Raw genomic sequence first — 15,140 nt, 5'->3', positions numbered from 1 at the left:
CAGCTCTGTCTCTAAGAATGTCCTTTGATTCCCCAACTAGGTTGTTAGTTTCTTATATCTTGTTACTACTAGCAAAGTAGATACTCAGTACTTGTTTGCTGATTGGCTGGGTGGGTGGATGGATAGATGGATGGATGATTGAGTGGATAGGAGAGTGGATGGAGCAAGTGAAGAGAGGAGAGAGCATTCCCATATGGGGTGAGAACTGAAGAGGTATCTAACAGGCAGGTAGAAAGTATAGAAGAGGCCAGCTGCCTCTTGGGTTCCCCTTATGGAGGCAGCTACCACCTCATGGGGAACAAGGCTGCAGCCCCTTTAAAGGCAGTAAACTGATGAGACCTGGTGAACCAGAGGAGTCTTGATGTTCTCAGGGATACTGCTCTGGAAGTAGGCAGTGAGGACAAATATTCAATAAATATTTATTGGGTAGCCACTTGGGGTGCTGCACTGAGGACACAGTGGTAACAAGTAGTTGAACTTCTTCTCTCTGCCAAATCCTGCATGTGAAGAAGCCAGGAACACACATAGAGAAGCATCTAGGTAGCCCTAGCTCAGCAGTGTGCCTGAGCAAATAGCCTCCCCTTCTTAGGCCCCAGTGTTTTCATTAGCCCTTCCCACCTGAACTCCTGGAAGGCCTTTACTTTTCTTTTCTGGAACTCTGCCCTGCTCTGTACCCACTACAGATAACACTGCACACTCTCACACACATGGGAGACCCACCTCTGGGAGAAGGAAATGTCAAATAGGAGGAGCAGGATTCCCATGAACTGAGTGAAGCTGAATCAGGGAGTGGTAAGCTGGCAGAAACCAATTCTCAGAGGCTGAATGATGCTCAAATCAACCCCTTACCATGGCCTGAAGAAAGAAGGGGTGAGAGCATGGGCACTGAGCCTCCAAATTTGCCCACCAGCTCTTGAGCTAGGCTAGCTGTGGTCTCTGGTGCCACCCTGTGGTGATGGTGGCAACCACCTCCCTCAGCTTCTTCTAGGCCCCTGGGTTTGCCCCACTGGCAAAGAGTCACCCACCCAGCCTTCTCTTCCCTTCCTCCTGTTTCTTTTCTCTTTTTTTTTCATCTTTCCTGCATTTTGTTTTCACTCTTTCCTCAGTATGAACATATTTGTACAGACATACTCATCACATCAGCATAGGCATACAGGCTCACTGTGAGCAGAGGGGTGTGTGCCCGTGTACGTGCCCTCTGAGTATATGTGTCATCTTCACTATATACTCCTTTGCTCTCACGCTCCATTTCTACACATCCATTCTAAGCATCTTATGCTAATTGCCCAGGCTGATTATATCCCTAGCCTCTACCTTGCCCTGCAAGGCCTGGCCATAACCAACAACCACAACCTTGGTTTCTGACACTCATGGGCATGTGTGGAGCCAGGACCTGAGAACCTGTCCTCTTTCTTGTACCCTAGGAGCAGATGCAATCAGGTGGCACCCAGTGACCAGCAGGTATTGGACAGAGGGACAGTAGTGACATTTGCACAGGCATGTCATGTAAGAGAACCAACATTGCATCATTGGTTGATGGCCATGGGTGTTATTTTTCCTCTCTAAGCCTCTGCTCCCTGTGTGTTAAATGGAAATTAATAGTACACCTACTGCACGGGGTGTCATGATAGTGACTGCATCTAGGGAATACTAGTCTGGCACCTGTGCCTCCCTACACTTCTAATGAGGATGATCTGAGCTTGCACCACATCCAAGGAGAAAGTTAGCATGGAGGCTATGAGACTGCACAGCGCTCTCTGCCTCTCTTCTCTCACTCCAGCTCCTGACACTCTGCACAATGGGCTCCTGGAGGGGAGGATTGTGGAGGAACTGGAGCTGCCCTTGGGCTCACCTCCTGGCCTTTCCCTCCCCTACCTTCCTCACTCCCTTCCACTGAGCAGACACTGACACTGTCCCTCCACCTCTTTTCTTCCCCCAGAATTCCCCTACACCCCATCTCCTCCTGAACATGGGCGGCGGGCCGGCCCAGTACCCACGGCCATCATTGGGGGTGTGGCAGGGAGTATCCTGCTGGTGCTTATCGTGGTTGGCGGGATTGTGATGGCCCTGCGCCGGCGCCGTCACACCTTCAAGGGTGACTACAGCACAAAGAAGCATGTGTATGGCAATGGCTACAGCAAGGCGGGCATCCCCCAGCATCACCCACCCATGGCCCAGAACCTGCAGTACCCTGATGACTCAGATGACGAGAAGAAGGCCGGCCCACTAGGAGGGAGCAGCTATGAGGAGGAAGAGGAGGAAGAGGGTGGTGGAGGGGGTGAACGCAAGGTGGGAGGCACTCATCCCAAATACGACGAGGATGCCAAGCGGCCCTACTTCACAGTGGATGAGTCCGAAGCCCATCAGGACAGCTATGGGGACCGGACTCTGGGCTACCAGTATGACCCTGAGCAGCTGGACTTGGCCGAGAACATGGTTTCTCAGAATGATGGGTCTTTTATTTCCAAGAAGGAATGGTATGTGTAGTCTCCTCTCTAGAGCCTCTGTCTTCACCCCTTCTCCCCAGCCCCTACCCATACACCCCCTGCCTTTCTTCCACTTACCCCTCACTGCCAAATCCTCCACAAACTGATAAGAGACTCACCCAACTACCCAAAGCCAGCTCCTTACTCCCAGGGAGCCAGGGAGTTCAGGGCAAATACCACCTGCTTTGTTTTGATTCCCTCCCTGTCCCCTGTTCTCCTCATGGTGTCATGCTCGCTATGGCTTTGATATTCCTGTACCTTTCCTCCCTAACTGCAGCCTCCTGCCCTTTGTACAAGATGCCAATTCTTACCTTGTGTACCTAGGCATCTGTCTCTCCAGGGTTTGTGGAGCCAGCCCTCCCCTGTCCCAACACTGGAATTTCTCTGTGTTCTCTCCACTGGGGGCAGGAGGCTGCAGGGCCTCCCAGAGGAAAAGCCTTACCCCCAGATACTGCTCCTTTGTTCCCAAGAAGAGGGAACTCAACACCCCCAACATGAGCTGACACAGCTGGGAATTTGAACCCCAGTCTAGACAGAAGTTTCACCCAAGAGGTAGGGTGTGAGGTGTGACTTCTGAAGCACCCAGGGTTGTCTGGGTAAATCAGGTTGAATAGAGTTGAGGTCCCCCTGGGGCCTTAGGCAGTGTGTTTTCCTCATGAGGTTGTTTTTTTTTTCCTTGTTATCCTAGAGAGTAATGTCCTAAGTGACCCTCTTCTTTACCCATTGGCTCCCCACAGAATGGGACTCCAAGGTGTACTCTGACCCACACTTCCCACAGCTCTACTGACAGACACATACCCACATACACACACACCACTCATGTCTGCTTCTGTGCACCCCCAAAAATACATACTTTACCCAGGCTGGATACTGACCAAGGCTTGCCCCTTTCTGTTCCATTTCTTTCCCATTCCCCCCTGACAGTGGAGAGGCCTTCAGAAGCCTTTAGGATAGCTGAGACTAGGTCCCCAATGCCTCCACCTAGTATCTCAGGCTGGCCCTAAACTGCTTCTCTGGCATGGTAGTTTCTCAGATTTTTCTTATCTATTCAGTGCTAGCAACTCTTGATTCTCTTGGGGAGTCAGGGCTGGCATGCCAGAAGGGAAATGCCTCTTGGAGTTAGAGGTGAACAAGTACCCAGGTGGAGGGTATAGGGAGGAAGCCCTGTGATAGAAGCTCTGCAAATACAGTCACAGACTCTGAAGGGTGTAGGTAGCACCTCACCCACGAAGGCCAGAAAGTGCAAGAGGAATAGGGGAACCAGGGATGCTGAGTCAGAAGCTCCTACTTGCTCCTGCTCACCACTCTCTACTTCCTGTTAGCTATTCCTGGCCTTTGTTCTGGGTGAGGGACACCTTGGAGAAGTTTTCCCTTTGAGTTGTAGATTTCCCCCTTGAATGGACTTCTGAGTTCCTGTCAGTCACCCAAGACTCAGTCTTCTCATCTCTAAAATGGAGGGAGTGTCCTCCCAGCCCTCTCAGTTCCCTTAGCTCAAAGTGCCTCAGTTCCTCCATCTATATTCATTGCCCCCTATACCTCACTCCTGGCACTCTAGATAAGAAAGATCTTGTGATGGGAGAGGCAGGTTCATGCCTGCCCATTAGGATTCTGGTTAAATCAGCCCAGGGTGTCAGGAGCTCTATGGGATGGCAGCTGTTGGGGGTAGGGGACAGACCACTCTGTTTACCATGGACACTAGCCATCTCTGCCATAGGCTTCCTAGGAAAGCTCCCAGCTCCATCCTCTACCCCATTTCTTCCTGGTGCTGCTGTTAGACCCCTAACCAGCTCTATCTCTGTCCTGGCAACCCTGGGCCCACCATGTGGGCCGCCCTCACCCGGCCCCCATTGCCCTAGCCCCAGTCTAGGCCACCCAGTAGCCATGTAGCAGAATTCTGAAGCCATGCCAGCCCTGGGGCCATTCTCCCCTCTTGGCATTGAGAGTACTGGATAGAGTGCGGTTGGGGGAGAAAATTCTGGGGTCTTACTAGCCACAGGGCAGAGGAGGGGTGGAGGACATGGGCTGTTTCTCCCAGCAGTGTTATTGTCCCCCCAAGGCAAAGGACCTTTTCCATGTCATATCACTGCCCATCTCACCTCATGCCACTCTGACTCCTGTGCCTGGTTTCCTTGCCCCTAGGCAGGAGGAAATCCCAGGGACCTGCCTGGTAAAGTCATTCTCTGTCCCCTTGAAACCATAAGACCAAAAGGATTCCTCCTGTGTTGACCTGAACCTGCACTGCCAACCCCTATTTCTTACTTTATGATGGACTTAGAAGGCCCCCAGGCCCAGCCAAAGGGGGACCCAGCACTGAGTCCCCCTTAAGACACCTCCACACCTTCCACCCAAACAAAGCACAAATTGTTATGCCTATGCCACATGCACTGGCTGCATGGGAGCTCCTGCCTAGCCCAGAATCCAATTGCAGCATTACCAACAGGGAAACTGCTCCCCAAGGCCAAGAGTGGGCTTGAGGCAGGGGTCAGCACTTGGGCTGGAGAGATGAGTTTTCTGTGCCCCAAGTTTGTGAGCATGTAAGCATTGCTGCTGGGCCTACAGACACAGCCTCTAGCAAAGGGAAGATGTGGCCGATCAGAAAGAAGAGGATGTTCTCCTCTGTGATACCAGCATGAGCTAAGCTTCTTCCCTTGCTGGAAATGAAATAAACTTGGTATTCATTGTGCCAAGAGCTTTCCAGTTGTCATCCTGCCTCTTCTTGCCCTCCCTGCCCTTGCCCAGCCCCTGCTCCATCTGTATATTTCCTTAAGATTTTGATTATCTAATGTGTAATAGAATCTCTGAGCCCCTTCTATCAGAAAAATCTGAAAGGTAGCAGCATGGGAATGCACGTGCAGCCACCTGAGGCCCAGCCCAAAAGCACATGGGGAATACAGACCCCAGCACAGGCAGAGGCATACACTCACACTCTCAGGCATGGCAGGGGAATGGGCTGGTGCTACTGAAATCCTTGAGAACAAGACAATGATTTCCCAGTGTTTAGGCCATAAGGCAGACTTACAGGAGTTGTGTCTCTTGGACATGTGCCCCTCTGCCAACCCCCTCCTGTGTGCCCAAATCACTGGCGCAATAATTCTGCCATCCTCCAAACAGAGGAACCAGGGATTGTGTTAGGTGGGTGGGGCAACTCACCTTGGAGAAGGAGATTGCCCTCAGGTCTCCTAGGGGCCAGACAGAGAGTCCTCTGCAGTCTGACTGCCACCAATAACCCTCTCCTGGTGAGCAGCAGGTAGGTCTCTCCCAGGCCCCACACATCCACAGGGTAACATGCTCTGCCCATGGGTGTCTGGGAAGGAGGCCTGTACCGCCACCACCCAAGTGTAAGGCCAGAGGAACTCTGCCCACTGGTGCTGCTGCTCTTCCCACTACTGCTATGAGGAATGGGATACTTGGCTGGAAAAAAAATGGTTTTCTTTTTTGTATAAATGAAAACAAAATCCAGGAAAAGCTGCCACATTCTCCCTCTGAGTGTTAGGCACACACTTTGCTTCAGTTTCTTTGTCCCCATTTTCATCTTTGGTACTAGGGATGGCCCAGGAGATTCTCCTGGTTCTGACCTGGGGGTGTTTGCATCACCCTCTTTTACTTGTATTTAAAAAAATAATAATGGGTTGAAAAATGTACTGAGGAAAAAATGTACTCTTTTTTATAATAAATGTTTAAAACAATGCTGGCTGCCTTGTGTCACTTCTATCTCCCTGGAGTGGCTGTGCCCTTCCTCTCAGCAGCCATGGGGAATGGGGACAGGGCAGAACTGGAGACTTGCCCAGCACCATGGTGAAGGGAAGGGAGCCTCCACCCCATGTTCAGACTCCATGGTTCTGGGGCAGTGATGCAAACCCCTGCATCACATCCTAGCTCACCATCTTGCAAGAGCTCCAAGGGAGAATGTACTGATCCAGCCTTTGTCCTCACCTGCAGCTCCTGGTTGCTATTGAACCATCTTTCACAAAAAGACTTTGGATAGCAGCACTCAGAGGACTTGGCTCCTGCAGGCTTGGGCAGGGAGGCCTTTAAGGTTGCCTGACCTGAGAGGTTGGACAATGGAATCCTCTGCCCTCCTGCCCCAGAGCTGCATAGATCCCAATAAGGCCCTCTCATTTCCCCTTCTCTCTATACTCCCTTACTCCCCACTGTTCTGCTTCTTCCTCCTGTGGTTATTTGGATAAGAAAGCAAGCAGTGTCACAACCATTGTGTTAGATTCCTTGAGACAGGTAAGTGATGGGAGCGTATCCTTTCATCTGTTTTGAGGATACTGCCAGGCTTCATCCCCTGAATGCTCTCTCTAAGAACCAGCTCCTATCTCTCCAAGGCACTGGTTGCAGGGAAGTTCTTGCAGTTCCTTAGTTACCTACCCCTCCTTACTCCTGTACCATCTGCTTCCCATCTCCTGTGCTGGAATGCAGGACAAATCAATCCTGGGATGAGAATGGTAGGAGCTTCAGTGATGGCTCTCAGCCATCCCAGTAGCATTTCCCTTTGCTGAAATTCACAACTACAACCCTGAGAAAAGGGAGTGGGGATGTTGGAAGCCAAGGTGTCTGCCTAGCAGACAGCCCTTCTGGTCCAATCTGGGGCAAGGCCGCATTCTTTACACCTAGGATTGGGACAGGAGGTAGAGCCTAGGGCAGGTGGAATCAGGCATGAAGAAGTGAGCAGCTGTTGGCAGCTGGCTGGGCCCCTCACTGGAAGGCCGAATCCAACACCCTAGATTATATTTAGATGTTGATACTTGAATGAAATGCAAATTGATTAAGTGGTTACTTTCTCAGTTTTCTAGGCTGCCCCTTTAAGTTAATTTTTAATTTATACAGGCAATGAGTGCTAATTACATTATTAATGTATTGGAAGAGAGCAGTGGACACAGTGTCCTAATTGGCATTTAACTAGAACATTCCATAAAATTAAGATTTCCTCCTATAGTGGAAGGAGGGCAAGCCAATTAGTCCCAGGCACAGCCTCTCTGGGCTGGTAAATCCAGACCTGGTCCCTTGCCCCAGGATACTAGGAGCCCAGAGCATATTTAGCTTCTCCTTGAGCTAAGTGTAGAAAGAACTTTCTGCTAGTTAGGCTCCTTCCACTCAAATCTTAACTCTTGTCCCCAGCTCCCCACCCAACCAACACTCAACAGAGCAGACAACCAAAAGCTGGATGCCCTAGGGACAAAACCCACCTGGGGTGTGCCCACCATCACCCTACCTCAGCTGTGGATCCAGGACTAAGATGTCTGGGTGGTTAGAGTTCTTCTCTCTGGATACTATGGAGGCTTCTCTCCCATCCTCCTTACCTTACCCTCTCTGGTTACACATGGTTAAAGGAATTAACTTCATAAATTGAGGGATATATTTATTCACTTATGCATTCATTCATTCAATTGGTCACCCAGGGCCATATGCTGTGTGATATTTTGACAGTCTCACCCAGAGTCCCTACTCTTAAAGAGTTCAGATCCTACAGGAGTCTCAAATTCCAAAACAGCCTTTGCAGTGCTGGGTGTGGGCTGAAGCAGTGCTGTGCATAAAACACTAAGGTAGCACAGAACAGGAATGGCTACTTTTGTTTTGGAAGGTCTGAGAGGTTTGATGGATGAGGTGACATTTCCTCTGGGCTTGGAAGGATGTATATGAGTTCTTCAGACCATGGATAAGTTAAGAGTATTCCGGGCCAATTGAGAATTTAGTATCTTATATTAGTTCTTTTTTATTACTGTTGTTGGAATACAGTTGTTTCCATTTTCCTGTCACCACTTTCCCCTGTCCCACCCATCCCCATCTACAACCCTCCATCCTACCCCCCTTTACTTAGTCCATGGGTCCTTTGTACATGTTCCCTAACAACTCCTCTTCCTTCTTTCCACCATTATCTCCCTCCTCCTGCAGTGGAAGGAGGTTTGAAAGGAGTAATTCAGGTTACTGTCAGTGTTTTATTTCAATGTTTCTGGTTATATTTTCCTTGCTTGTTTGTTCTGTTCATTAGGTTCTACTTATAGGTAAGATTATATGTTATTTGTCTTTGATTGCGTAGCTTATTTCACTCAGCATAATGTTCTCCAGTTCCATCCATGCTGTAGCAAAAGGTAGGAGCTCCTTCTTTCTTTCTGCTGCATAGTTTTCCATTGTGTAAATGTGCCACATTTTTTTTACTCACTCATTTACTGATGGGCAGCTAGGTTGCTTCCAGTACTTGGCTAATGTAAATTCTGCTGCTATGAACAATGGGGTGCATAGGTTCTTTAGAATTAGTGTTTCAGGATTCTTAGGGTTTAATCCCATTGGTGGAATTGCTGGATCAAAAAGCAGCTCCATTTTTATTTTTTATTTTATTTTAAAAATTATTTATTTATTTATTTTTAGAGAGAAGGAAAGGGAAGGAGAGAGGGAGAGAAATATCAGTGTGTGGTTGCCTCTTGTGCAACCCCTACTAGGGACCTGGCCTGCAACCCAGATGTGTACCCTGACTGGAAATCAAACCAGTGACCCTCTGGTTCTCAGCCTGTGCTCAATCCACTGAGCTACACCAGCCAGGGCAGCAGTTCCATCTTTAGTTTTCTGAGGAAACTCCATACTGTTTTCCACGATGGCTACACCAGTCTGCATTCCCACCAACAATGTACCAGGGTTACTTTTCCTCTGCAACCTCACCAGCATTTATTGTTTGTTGATTTGTGTATGATGACCATTCTGACTATTGTGAAGTGATGTCTCATTGTGGTTTTAATTTGCATCTCTGATGGCTAGTGATGCCGAGCATCCTTTCATATGTCTCTGGGCCCTCTGTATGTCCTCCTTGGAGAAGTGTCTGTTTAGATCCTTTGGCCATTTTTCAGTTGGGTTGTTTGTCTTCCTGGAGTGAAGTCATATGAGTTCTTTATATATTTTGGAGATACCCCTTCTCTGAGGTATCATTGGCAAATGTATTTTTCCATACACTTGGTTCCCTTTTCATTTTGCTAATGTTTTTTTAACAGTGCAGAAGCTTTTTATTTTGATGAAGTCCTTTGTTTATTCTTTCCTTTATATCTCTTGTCCTAGGGGACATATTGATGAAATAAGGCTGTGTGGAATATCTGATTGTCCTACCTGTTCTCCTCTAGGATTTTGTGGTGCCATGACTTGTATATTTAAGTCTTTTATCCACCTTGAGTTTATTTTTGTGTATGGTTATCGAGTTTGATTTTTTGCATGTAGCTGTCCAGATCTCCCAACACCATTTGTTGAAGAGGCTATTTTTATTCCATTTTATGCTTCTGCCTGCTGTGTTGAACATAATTGACCATAGAAACTTTGGTTTATTTCTTGGCTGTCTATTGTGTTCCATTGATCTATTTGTCTGTTCTTATGCCAGTACCAGACTGTTTTGATTACCATGGCCTTGTAATATAGTTTGATGTCAGGTATTGTGATCCCTCCCACTTTGTTCTTCTTTCTCAAAATTGCTGCAGCTATTTGGGGTCATTTATGGTCCCATATAAATTTTTGAAATGTGTGTTCTATATCTGTGAAGAATGTCATTGGTATTTTAATAGGGATTACATTTTTCTATAAATTGCTTTGGATAGTACGGACATTTTGATAATGTTAGTTCTTCCAATCCATTAACATGGTGTATGCTTCCATTTGTTTGTGCCTTCCTTAATTTCTTTCCTCAATGTTGTGTCGTTTTCTGAGTACAGGTCTTTTACCTCCTTGGTTAGTTATTTTTCTTGCTGCTATAGCAAACAGGATTTTTTTCCTGATTTGTGTTTCTGATATTTCGTTGTTGGTGTACAAAAATGCCTTTGATTTCTGAATATTGACTTTGTATCTCAATATTTTGCCAAATTCATTTATTAGGTTGAGTAGTTTTTTGGTGGAATCTATAGGGTTTTCTATGTACACTATCATGTCATCTGCAAACCATGACAGTTTTGCTTCCTCCTTTCCAATTTAGATGCATTTTATTTCTTTTTCTTGTTTGATCACTGTGGCCAGAATTTCCAATACTATGTTGAATAGAAGTGTTGAAAGCAGACATCCTTGTCTTGTTCCTGATCTTAGTGGGAAGGTTTTTTTTTTAAAGTTTTGTCTGCTGAGTATGATATTGATTATAGGTTTCTCATATATGGCCTTTATTATGTTAAGGAATGCTCCCTCTATTCCCACTTTGCTGAGTGTTTTTATCATAAATGGGCACTGTACTTTATCAAATGCTTTTTCTGCATCTACTGATATGATCATGTGTTTTTGTCTTTCATTTTGTTTATGTGATGTTTTATGTTTATTAACTTGCAAATAGTGTACCATACTTGCATCACTGGGATGAATCCCACTTGATCATGGTGTATGATCTTCTTGAGGTATTGCTGGATGCAGTTTGTCAATATTTTGTTGAGGACTTTAGCATTTTTGTTCATCAGCGATATTGGCCGAATGTTTTCTTTCTTTTTTGTGTCTTTGTCTGGTTGTGGGATTAGTTTGATGCTGGCTTAATAAAAAGAGTTTGGTAGTCTTCCATCTTCATGGATTTTTTGGGAATAGTCTGTGAAAGATAGAGGTTAGCTAACCTCCTTAAATGTTTTATAAAATTCTCCTGTGAAACTGTTCATTCCAGGGTTTTTGTGTGACACGAGTATTTTGATTGCTGCTTAAATTTCACCAGCAGTTATCAGTCTGTTTAGGCTTTCTGCTTCTTTATTCACTTTTGGAAGATTATCTTTTTCTAGAAATTTGTCCATTTCACCCATGTTTTCAAATTTCTTGGCATATAGTTGTTCATATTAATTTCTTACAATCCTTTGTATTTCTGTGATATTCTATGTAATCTCTCCTCTTTCATTTCTGATTGTGCTTATTTGGGTCCTCTCTCTTTTTTTCTTGATGAATGTGGTAAAAGTCTTGTCAATTTTGTTTATCTTTTCAAAGAACCAGCTCCTAGATTTATTGATCCTTTGAATTGCTTTTTTAGCCTGTATGTCATTTAATTCTGCTCTGATCTTGATTATATCCTTCTACTATCTTTGGCCTTTGTTTGTTGTTGTTCCCCCAGTTCTTGTAGATGTAGGGTTAGGTTGTTTATTTGAAATGTTTCTGTCTTTTTTAGGCAGGCCTGTATCACTATGAACTTCCCTCTCAAGTCTATCTTCACTGTCTCCCATAGATTGTGGACTATTGTTTGTTTGTTTGTTTGTTATTTGTTTCCAAAACTTTTTGATTTCTTCCTTGATCACATTCTTAAACCATTCATTGTTTAATACATTCTATTCATTCTCCATGAGTTTCAATATTTTTGAGTTTTTTCCTTGAAGTTGAGTTCTAGCTTCAAGCCCTTGGGGTCCGAGAAAATGCTTGATATAATTTCAGGGGTTTTTTTGTTGAGGCTTCTTTTGTGTCCTATCATGTGGTCCATCTTTGCAAATGTTTCATGTGCATTTTAAAATGTGTATTTTACTTCTTTAGAATGAGAGATACTTTATATATATATCAGTTAAGTCCATTTGATCTAATGCATCGTTCAATTCCACACTATATTTGTTGATATTTTATTTAGAAGATCTATCCATTTTTGACAGTGGGGTGTTAAAAATCCCCTGCTATAATTGTGTTACTGTCTATATCTTTCTTGAAGTCCTCCAAGATTTTCCTTATGTATTTTGGTTCTTCTATGTTGGGTGCATACCATATTTTCTGGACAATAAGATGCACCCCCTTCCCAATTTGAGAGGAATAATGGTTGTTAATGCTGCTGTTGAGTTATGTTTACATTTATATTGGTGAAATATTATGTTATTTATGTTACTAGGTATTTTACCACATTTTTGCTTCAAAATTTTTTTCCTAATTTCCTTCTCTAAAACCTAGGTGTGTCTTATGGTCCAAAAAATACAGTATATGTTTACAATATTTATGTCTTCCTGATGGATTCTTCCCTTGAGTATTATAAAGTGTCCTTCTGTGTCTCTTTTTATGGCCTTTCTTTTGAAGTCTATTTTGTTTGATACGAGTATTGCTACCCAGAATTTTCTTTCTTATCCATTTACTTGTAATTTTATTTCCAACTCTTCACTTTCAGACTGTGTAGGTCTTCTGTTCTGAGGTGGGTCTCTTGTAGGCAGCATATGTACAGGATATGTTTTCTTATCCATTCAACCTCTTTATGTCTTTTCATTGGAGCATTTAATTCATTTACATGTAATGTTATTATTGATAAGTGCTGTTCACTGCAATTTTCCCCCTTCATACCTGTGTTACTGTTTCTCTCACTCTTTTTATTCCTCTTTTTAAAGCAGTCCCTTTAGCATATATCTTGCAATGCTGGTTTGGTGTAGGTATATTTTTTCAGCCTTCCTTTGTCTGGGAAGCTCCTTACTTCACCTTCCATTTTAATTGAGAGCCTCCCTGGATAGAGTAGTCTTGGTTGCAGGCCTTTGTTTTTCATTACTTGGAATATTTCTTGCCATTACCTTCTGGCTTATAGTGTGTCTGTTGAGAATTCAGCTACTAGCCTTATTGGAGCTCCCTAGTATGTTACTAGCTTTTTCTCCCTTGCTGCATTTAAGGTTCTGTCTTTGTCTTTGAATTTTACTATTACAATTTTGATGTGTCTTGGAGTGGGCCTCTTTGGGTTCCTCTTGGTTGGGACACTCTCTGCTTCCTGGACTTGTGTAACTTTGTCTCTCATCAAATTAGGGATGTTTTCCATCATTACTTTTTCAAACAGGTTTTCCATGCCTTGCTCCTCTTCTTCTCCTTCTGGTATCCCTATTATACTGATATTATTGCATTTCATGTTGTCCTGAATTTCCCTTAACCCCTCTTCATTCTGTTTGAGTATTTTTCCTTTCCTTGCTCTTTCTGAGAGTTTTTTCTACCGTGTCCTCCAGCTCACTGATTCAATCCTCTGATTCATCTAGCCTGCTTTTGATTCCTTCTACTGTGTTCTTAAATTCAGAAATTTATTCTTCATTTCCCATGGGCTCTTGTTGATTGTATTTATGTCCTTTTTATGCTGCTATAATTTGCAGTAAATTCCTTCTTGTTTCCCTATAGTTTTTGGTAACTCGTAACTGAGCTCATTGAGCTTCCTTATAACTACTGTCTTGAACTCAGTGTCTCATAGTTGACTTGCCTCTATTTCATTTAGCACTGTTCCTGAGGACTTCTCCTTTTATTTCAGTTGGGGGTTGTTTCTTTGTATTCCCATTATTTATAAGACTCTTCTTCTTTGCTTCTGCTTCTTAAATTCACCTGTTTTGACTTCCTGACTCCGTGGTGTGAACTTCTATAGCAGGAGTCCTGTGAGATTCAGTGGTACATTCTCCTTGATCACCTGAACTTGATGCTCTTCAGATGCCCTTTATGCCATTTATGCTGGTTCTCTGGATGTAATTGGGTTTTAATTATTGTTGGGTCTTTCTTTGGTAGGTCCTTCCCTCTAACTAGTTGACTGAGGGTTGCTCATCCACCACATTTTATGTGTTGCTGTGAAGTGATGCCAGAAAAAAACCACAATGCCCAGGAAACAAACCCACACCTGCAAAAATAACTCCCTCCCCCACAATCCCACTATCAATAGTAAATGAACCAGTATTAATAAGAGTATAAAGAGATTAAGACTATTATAAGAAAGTAGAGCAAATATGAGATGACCTACTGAAACAAAAATAACTTTGAGTTCGGAGGGAAGATGGCAGCTTTACTCTAGGCAGTGTTTTTCTCGGCTTCTGTGAAGAGGGGGGAAACTCACGGATCGGTGGAGAGGCAGAGCAAGTGGGCTGGGTTGCCGAATCACTTTTGAAAGCAGGACATCAGAAATTATTGCACTCACTGGAACACCAGACGGTAAGGGGTCTGATACAAGACAAAAGGGGCCCAGGGATCAGCGCGGGGTTTGGGGGTGCGCAGACCCCAGGCCCGCCCAGTGCTCTGGCGTCTGCCCCAGGGCTCCCGGGAGAGGGAAGTTGCTGCTCCCTCCCCCGAATATGGGGGTGAGCAACTCCAGGGGAGAACGGGTTGCTAGAAGGAACAGATTGGCCAGTTGGACTGAGAAAAAATCGCCCAGGGAATATGAACATCTGCCCAGAGACCGGGGAGAAGTGAGAGCCTCTAGCCAACAGGACCAGAGGCACCTCTAGCCCAGTGGAAGTGCAGATCGGTGGAGAGTACAACCCGGGCCGCACTCGGCTCACGCCCCATAGGGAGGCCGGAATCGCGTGCTGCGATCCTGATCCCGGGAGGGACATGGTGCTGGGTGCGTTTCTGCAGTGGTGGCTCAGAGATTTCCAGCCAGCCCTACCAGGTGAGCCGGGAAAGGCGCCAACACCCAGTTGGAGTGCGGTTCGGCGGGGAACACGGAGCTGAAAACGGCTGGGTTCCCGCACCGTTGTCGGGAAGACTGACTCTCTCGCACCAGTGTGTTCCGGAGCGCCCAGGGTACCTGACAGACATGCTGAGATCTGGCTGGGAGAGAGAGAAGCATTTCAAAGGCCGCTCAGCCAGCTGAAGCCAGCAAGATCAGAAAAACTGGTCTGGCCAGTTAGAAACCAACAAGAGGTTTTTTGTTTGTTTGTTTGTTGGTTTGGTTTGGTTTGGTTTGGTTTCTCTGGCTGTTGTTGGTTGATTTTATCTTGTGTTTTATGTGACTGTTTTTTCAATTCTTAT

At 45.3% G+C, this 15,140-nt stretch overlaps 1 protein-coding gene across 2 annotated transcripts in view; it reads left to right on the top strand.

Annotated features, from left to right (window-relative positions):
- NECTIN1 (nectin cell adhesion molecule 1) overlaps nucleotides 1-6,172 on the top strand; it is a 67,345-nt gene extending 61,173 nt beyond the window's left edge. For both annotated transcript variants that reach the window (XM_045838520.1, XM_045838530.1), the window contains one exon: nucleotides 1,940-6,172. In XM_045838520.1, coding sequence (XP_045694476.1) covers nucleotides 1,940-2,487 — 548 coding nt within the window. In that variant the 3' untranslated portion in view covers nucleotides 2,488-6,172. The remainder of the gene's footprint in view (nucleotides 1-1,939) is intronic.
- The last annotated feature ends 8,968 nt before the right edge of the window (nucleotides 6,173-15,140 follow it).

Source organism: Phyllostomus hastatus, unplaced genomic scaffold, assembly GCF_019186645.2.
Source record: "Phyllostomus hastatus isolate PE091 unplaced genomic scaffold, TTU_PhHast_1.1 phas_contig_113, whole genome shotgun sequence".
Lineage (NCBI taxonomy): Eukaryota > Metazoa > Chordata > Mammalia > Chiroptera > Phyllostomidae > Phyllostomus > Phyllostomus hastatus.
This window is presented reverse-complemented; position numbering and strand designations above follow the sequence as displayed.